Here is a 7,234-nt window from a genome sequence, read left to right as displayed (position 1 = left end):
CCCCCCCCCAAATGGCACACGAAAGCTTATCCCCAGAATAAAACGTTGTTGGTCTTAAAGGCGCCACTTGGACACTCAGCCTTTGACTCCTGTAAGGGATTGCAGATGATGGGAAGATCCTTTGGTCTGACATTTCCCTTCCCTTCCTTCTCGCACCGCAGGCAGCTGGCAGTGTCCGACTCCTCCGACGAGGGCGTCCCTTAGTTGTCTCTTTTCTAAACTGGAAGGCCCAGGGTTGAATGAGAGGTTCCTTTGCCAGTGGCTGGTTTCTCTCAGGGTGTAGAACTTGGCTCGGTTGCTATATTCTGCGAGTCTCCCTGCTATCCAGCTGTCTGCTTCAGGAACGTCATGGGGTCTGTGGCTCACTGGTAAGAGCATTCGCTTGGCATGCAGAAGGTCCCGGGTTCTTCTCTAACCACGCGAAGGAAACCCTTTGGTCCTGGCATATCTAGAAGATTCTCCGCAGCGACAGCCGTTTCCCATGGCACTGCAGGTGTGCTCCCTTGATGCAGGAGCATACAGGAAGCTGCCTCATACTGAATCAGACCCTTGGGTCCGTCAGGGTCAGTACTGTCCACTAAGACTGGCAAAGGCTTTCCAGGGTCTCAGGCGGAGGTCTTCCAAATTACCAGCAGGGCCCTTCTGATGCTCCCCTGAAAGCCTCGGCCTCCATGCCCTGTTGTCGGCCACCCATCTAGTCCAGCCTCCTGTCTCACACACTGGCCAGTAAGATCAATGGATAGCAGCCAGGGGTCATTTCCTGCAGGAGCGCACAGGAGCGGAGCTCCGTCAGTAAAGAGCCCAGGGGGTGGGCACATGCAACAAGCCCCACCCCCTGCTCCCAGCAGCCCTCGGTCAGAGCAAGAAGCAGCCAGGTAAATTGCAGAGCCCCCCCGGCCCCCCAGTCCAAAACAGTCCAGTGGTACCTTTAAGACCAAGTTTTATTCAGGTAGAAGCTCTCCCTCCTCTGCGAGGACAGATCTGCACACACACACACACACACACCAATAGCTAACAATCCAAAAGAATCCAGTGGAGCCTAACCGGTGGGTGTTGCCTTCTGACACACTTCTGGTGATGTCAGGGGGTGTGGTGTATGCAAATGAGTTATGCTAATGAGCTCCTGCATCTCTTTTTCTACGAAATGACCCCTGATAGCAGCCAATGAGCACGTACATGCAAGAGCTAACAAAGAAATTTGAGAATGAAGCTAGTGCCCCCAAGACAAACCACGCTCAACTCTGTGGACGTGGGGGAACAGAGACTCAGCGTGTGCACGCTTCTTCACAGGCAGCGGAACAGATTTCCTCAAATATTACATGCAGACGGAGGGGGGATTAGAGTCGATGCATAAGTAACTGACCAATCAATATAGCCAGGGGTCATTTCGTAGAAAAAGACGTGCAGGAGCTTATTTGCATATACCACCCCCCCTGACAAAGGCATTTAAATCCCCACACACACACTTCCCTGAGTTTCTCTGCAAAAGTGGAGATGCTCAGGGGGAAGGGGGGGGCATGTCTGCCTGCCTCCACTTCCCTTCCCCAGCCAACCCGCTGCACCTAGAGAAGATCAGGCAGGGAACCCAGGCATGTTTAGAATTGCTAAATCCCCCCCAGGCTGGGGGGGGGGGTTTCTGCGGGCCTTCCCTGGCCCGTCTGTCTGGGCGGGTGGGCCAGGAAAGGCGGGGGGCGCCCCTGGGCTCCTTACTGCCAGAGCGTATCCCGGCAGGAAATGACCCCTGAATATAGCTAAGATTGGAATAACACATATAGTAGGACATGAAAATAGCAGCAAGTTGTCAAACAGATACCAAAGGAATTAACAGCAGATGTGAGGTGTAAGGAGGTTAGTTACCAGGAAGGGCTAGTTAGTTGGGCATCTTGACTCTAACTAGCCCTTCCTCCACTTGCACCTGGCTGGATGACCTTGGGCAAGCCGCAGTTCTGATAAGAGCTGTTCTTGAAAAAGAGCAGTTTCTGTCAAGAGCTCTCTCAGCCCCACCTACCTCACAGGATGTCTGTTGTGTGGGGAGGGGAAGGGAAAGGAGATTGTAAGCCGCTCTGGTGTGAGGAAGTCTGTCTCAATCACGTGTGCACGGCACATGAAAGCTTATCCCCAGAATAAAACCTTGTTGGTCTTAAAGGCGCCACTTGGACACTCAGCCTTTGATTCCTGTAAGGGGTTGCAGATGATGGGAAGTGGGTCCTTTGCTCTTGGCCTGACATTTCCCTTCCCTCCCTTCTCGCACCGCAGGCAGCCGGCAGTGTCCGACTCCTCCGACGAGGGCGAGCTCTTTCTCAAGAAGCAAGAGGACTTTGAACGCAAGTACAACTTCCGCTTCGAGGAGCCTCAGGCCCAGCTGGTGAGGACGGCGTCCTCTGCTGGGGGTGGGGGGATCTCTGGGCCTCAGGGCCGGGATCTCGGGGGGTTCCCTCTAGGGCCCTGCCGGTGCGATTGTGGAGAGGGGGAAGTCGGTCAGGGTGGTGTCAGTGTGGGGACTGGAGACTGGTGTTCTGGGGCTGTCATTGGAAAAGGGGTGCCGGAACAAAGGCCCCCGTTGACTCCTTTTCCTTGCTCCTCCCACCTCGGCCAGCTGCAGTCGCACCCCCGCGTTATCGCAACCTCCGTGCGACAGAAAGATGAGCGCCGGAAGGAGAAGCGCTCGGAGATCCGTGAGCGCAAGAGGAAGGTGAGTCCGCCTAATCTGGGGGTCCGCGTAACGGTGACCTGGCTCCGCTGGGCATGTGGGCGCTGGGATGGCCCGTTCTGTGAATGGCTTAAGCCGTGGACTCTCCCGTCTCGCAGGCCAGGGAGCGGAAGCAGGAGGAGCTGAAGCAGCTGAAGAACCTGAAGCGTCAGGAGATCCTTCAGCAACTGGAGAAGCTGCGTGAGATCACGGGCAGCGAGACCCTCCCCTTCCAGGAGGAGCACCTGGAGGCGGACTTTGACCCCGCCCAGCACGACCGGCTCATGGAGGTGAGGGCACATCCCCCCACTGCTTGAGGCGGAGACGTAGTGCATTCACGCAGTGCTCCAGAATACCTGGTGGTTCCCAAATGCGGGGCAGTGGGGTCTCCGCATTGAAGGCGGGATGCTGAGAATTTGCTAGGTGGCTGCCTAGGTCAGGGGTCCCCAACGTGTGGCGCCCACTGACACTTTTTCTGGCACCCCACTGGGTGTTTTTAGGTGGGGTCGGATGGGGCTTTCTGCTCGGCCAGACTTCTGATTGGCCGCTGGTGATTTGATTGGCCAATGGTATCTTCACTCTGTGACTGAAGGTCAGCCAGGGAAGCCATTTTGTGGCTGGCTCCGCCTCCTCTGGCAGCCATTTTGTGGCCACGCCCACCACCCTGTGTCCAGATTCCAAAGGTCCCCACAGGCTGAAAAAGGTTGCCCCCTCCCCCGGCCTAGGGGAGTTCATGACAGAGGCAACGTTTAAACGTTCTTGGTTTCCTTTCTCGCCCGTCAGAGGTTCTTCTTCACTGTAAGCTGCGTGTGTACCAGGGCAGAACTGAGAGCTCTTTGTCTGCCTTGCTGGTGGATTGGCGAGTTGGCTTGTTGGCGTGTTCATCTGCGAGTGCCCAGCAAAAATAGCTCTCCCAGCGTTCTTATATAGAAGGTCCTCTGCCTGCCACGCTTTTCCTGCTGTGCAGGGAGGACTGGACGGCTGGTGCTCAAAGGCTTCTGTGAGTACGACAGAATGTCCTGTGGGTGCCTCGCCAGAACTCGGTGACGCATTTCCTCGTGCCCACCAAGTGTTTTTAGACCTTGCAAACGTATCGCTATCAATCATAGCCAATGCTCCCTCTAAGCTGTGGAGTCTTGTGAGCAAAAATCCTACTTTGTGAGCTACTGGAATTAAAGTTGTGAGTGAGCGATTTGGCTGCTGCATAAAGTAGTTTGCTCTGGAGCCTTCCTTCCTGAGCTAAGGTAAAGAGGTGTGAGCCGGAGGCTAAAAAACTCTGAGCTGGCTCATGCTAACTCAGCTTAGAGGGAACAGTGATCACTATCTCTGTTTAAAACCTTGTGCTTCATGTCACCTCTGTTAGAGATTCCTGTAGTCCAAACCAATGCTCCCTCTAAGCTGTGGAGCCTTGTGAGCAAAAATTCTACTTTGTGAACTACTGGCATTGAAGTTGTGAGCCAGCGATTTGGCTACTGCATAAATTAGTTTGCTCCGGAGCCATCCTTCCGGAGCTAAGACAAGAATGTGTGAGCCGGAGGCTAAAGAACTGTGAGCTAGCTCACACTAACTCCGCTTTGAGGGAACGCTGATCAGAACCAGGGAACAGTGCTGAGAGGTTACACACACGGGACTCTTTGCTTCAAAAGGAAGCAACGTTTTAACACAAGCAGCTTCCTGCCATGCTTTCTTTGTTTTCTTTCATCCCCGACCTTTCTGCATGTGCACATGCTTGCTTTTCATAGCTACCATGGGTAACATAAGGGAGGCGCTCTTTTCCCCCTGTGCAAACTGGCTCAGCCAGGCAGCACTACCAGTGTAACCTTGAAGAGAAGGGAGGGCTTGCATTTCACTATCACTATTGGTGTGAATACTTCTGCTCTCGGGGGTGGGGAGAGTCTCCCGTTTATGATGTAATGTCCCACTGGGAGAATTCCCACGCGTGCTTGGATTTCATTTGCTTAGCTAGATGAGGCATCAGGGTATATGTATTGAGTCCCTTGCACTAATCGTCATTCCTGACAATGTGCCTGTACTACTTGGCAACAGAACAGTATTCCAATAAAGCATAACTTTTCCTGAAGAGTGTGTTTGGACCTGCGTGCTGTTGACCCTGACACTTCTGGGGAAAGGCCTCAGACATGCTGGGGGGGGGAGGTCATGTGACTCAGGGCCCACATGCCCCTGGGTCCTGGGGGGTGAGCGGGTTCTAGAAGGTTTGTGTTTCTCTTCTCTAGGAACTCTTTGGAGACGAGTATTATGGCATCGACGAGACAGAGAAGCCCCAGTTTGAAGCCGAGGATGGAAGCGACGGTGCGTTGAAAGTTTTGGGGCTGGGGGGGGGAGTAGGTGGGCGATGCCTGCATGAAACTCTTGACGGTGGCCTTACAACCCTCCTCTTGGAGCCGCTGATTTTTAAGAAGGGGGAACTAGACAAATTCCCAAAGGAGAGGAGAACCAGTATGCCCCATGAGGGGTGAATGGGACTCCCACGTTTGGTTGGAGGGAGACCGAGTGGTGGAGTCTGATGGACCCCTAAGGGCCTCCGCCTGGCTACTGTGGGATGTGGGAGGTTGCTGGGCCACACGTGGCCGTCTTGATTTGCTCATAGACTTTCCAACTGGTTCCTGTCAGTTCGTGGGGGCAGGGTGGTGTTCTGCACCTACTGCTGGTACTGCGGGTGTGTGTCTGGTCAGGAAAGCCACTCAATAGAAGGGAGGTGACTAGGGACCAGGGCAGAGTACCGGGAAGCTACGCATCACCCAGATGGAGCTGAGAACCTCTCGGAGAAGCTGCCTGTACAGTTTGAACTGAGCTTCTGGCCCTGGGTGCCGGCGTGACGGCTGCAATAGAAGCGGAGTTTCAGGGGTCCGTCTTGTAGGGCAGATGCATTTAAAAAAAAACTGAGGATCTCTGCAAAACTGCTCCAAAGGTCCCTGGCTCCTGCCAAGAATTTTCAGGAAGTCGATGTGGCCAAAGCTCCCTCTCAGCCGTGGAGTCTCGTGAGCAAAAATCCTACTTTGTGAGCCACTGGCATTAAAGCTGTGAGCGAGCGATTTGGCTGCTGCATTAATTAGTTTGCCCTGGAGCCCTCCTTCCTGAGCAAAGGTAAGAATGTGTGAGCCAGGGGCTAAAGAACTGAGAGCTAGCTCACACTAACTCAACTTAGAGGGAACAGCCCGCCACCAATGCTCCCTCTAAGCTGTGGAGTCTCGTGTGCAAAAATCCTACTTTGTGAGCCACTGGCATTAAAGCGGTGAGCGAGCCATTTGGCTGCTGCATTAATTAGTTTGCCCAGGAGCCCACCTTCCTGAGCAAAGGCAAGAATGTGTGAGCCGGAGGCTAAAAAACTGTGAGTTGGCTCACACTAACTCCGCTTAGAGGGAACACTGGTTGGGGCCAGGTGGGGCTTTTGCCCGGCAATGCTACTCATTGGCTGTTGGAGACTTGATTGACCGTGCAGATTTTTAAAACGTTGCTTGGGCAGCAGCCGTCGGCGCAGCGCAAGGATCTTCACTGGGCGGCTGAAGGGGAGGCGTGGCACCCGTTTTGTGGGTGGGTGTGCCTCCTGTGGCAGCCGTTTTATGCCGTGCCCGAATTCCCGAGGTCCCCAGAGGTGCCAAGAGGTTGGGGACTCGGGCTGTAGAGGCCCGTCCTCCCATTTTTCTTTTTCTCTTGAAGCCGCTGCTTGGCTCCAGTGTTCTCTCTAAGCTGAGTTAGTGTGCGCTAGCTCACAGCTTTTTAGCCTCCAGCTCATGCATTTTTGTATTAGCTCAGGAAGGAGGGCTCCAGAGCAAACTAATGTATGCAGTAGCCAAATGGCTCGCTCACAACTTTAATGCCAGTAGCTCACAAAGTAGAAGTTTTGCTCACAAGACTCCACAGCTTAGAGGGAACATTGCTTGGCTCTCGTCCTGTAAGTGGCCGTGGCAGACCGCATGAGTCTGTGTTGCATCACAGCATAGGTTGCAGGACCCCCGTTCTGTTACGTGTCACCAAAATGACCGTGCGGGTTTCAGCAAGTGGCAGAACCTTGAGTCCACCACTCGGAAAACAAAAAGCACCGATCTTCTTAATTTTCCCAATCCAGACGAGTGGAATTGGGATAAGTGGACCGGAAAGGAGGGCCCCGAGTCCGAAGCGGAGGCTTCCCTGCAGCAGACGGAGGAGCACCAGCCGCACTGCGAGGATCCCGACTTTGTGGTACATCTATCTATGTTTTTACTGGGTGTCGGGCAATGTTTCCTCTAAGCTCTGGAATCTTGTGAGCAAAAATTCTACTTTCTGAGCTACTGGCATTGAAATTGTGAGCGAGTGATTTGACTACTACATAAATTAGTTTGCCTGGAGCCATCCTTCCTGAGCTAAGACAAAAATGTGTGAACCGGAGGCTAAAAAACTGTGAGCTAGCTCACACTAACTCAGCTTAGAGGGAACACTGGTGTCGGGTGTCCCTGGTTACCGGGGTGGGGGGGAAAGACCGGAGGGAGGGGCTGTTCCTTGATCCGGCAGAGGCTGGCCAAAGTGCCCCTCTGAGACAAGGCATGC

At 53.9% G+C, this 7,234-nt stretch overlaps 1 protein-coding gene across 1 annotated transcript in view; it reads left to right on the top strand.

Annotated features, from left to right (window-relative positions):
• KRI1 (KRI1 homolog) overlaps nucleotides 1–7,234 on the top strand; it is a 32,899-nt gene that overhangs the window by 15,561 nt on the left and 10,104 nt on the right. Inside the window, exons 9-13 of the mRNA XM_015419990.1 lie at nucleotides 2,257–2,365; nucleotides 2,597–2,692; nucleotides 2,809–2,979; nucleotides 4,924–4,999; nucleotides 6,777–6,889. Of these exons, the coding sequence (XP_015275476.1) occupies nucleotides 2,257–2,365; nucleotides 2,597–2,692; nucleotides 2,809–2,979; nucleotides 4,924–4,999; nucleotides 6,777–6,889 (565 nt within the window). The remainder of the gene's footprint in view (nucleotides 1–2,256; nucleotides 2,366–2,596; nucleotides 2,693–2,808; nucleotides 2,980–4,923; nucleotides 5,000–6,776; nucleotides 6,890–7,234) is intronic.

The sequence above is a fragment of the Gekko japonicus genome, unplaced genomic scaffold, assembly GCF_001447785.1.
Source record: "Gekko japonicus isolate JY-2015 unplaced genomic scaffold, Gekko_japonicus_V1.1 scaffold5044, whole genome shotgun sequence".
Lineage (NCBI taxonomy): Eukaryota > Metazoa > Chordata > Lepidosauria > Squamata > Gekkonidae > Gekko > Gekko japonicus.
Note: the sequence above shows the minus strand (reverse complement) of the source record. Positions and strands in the feature narration are given on the sequence as shown.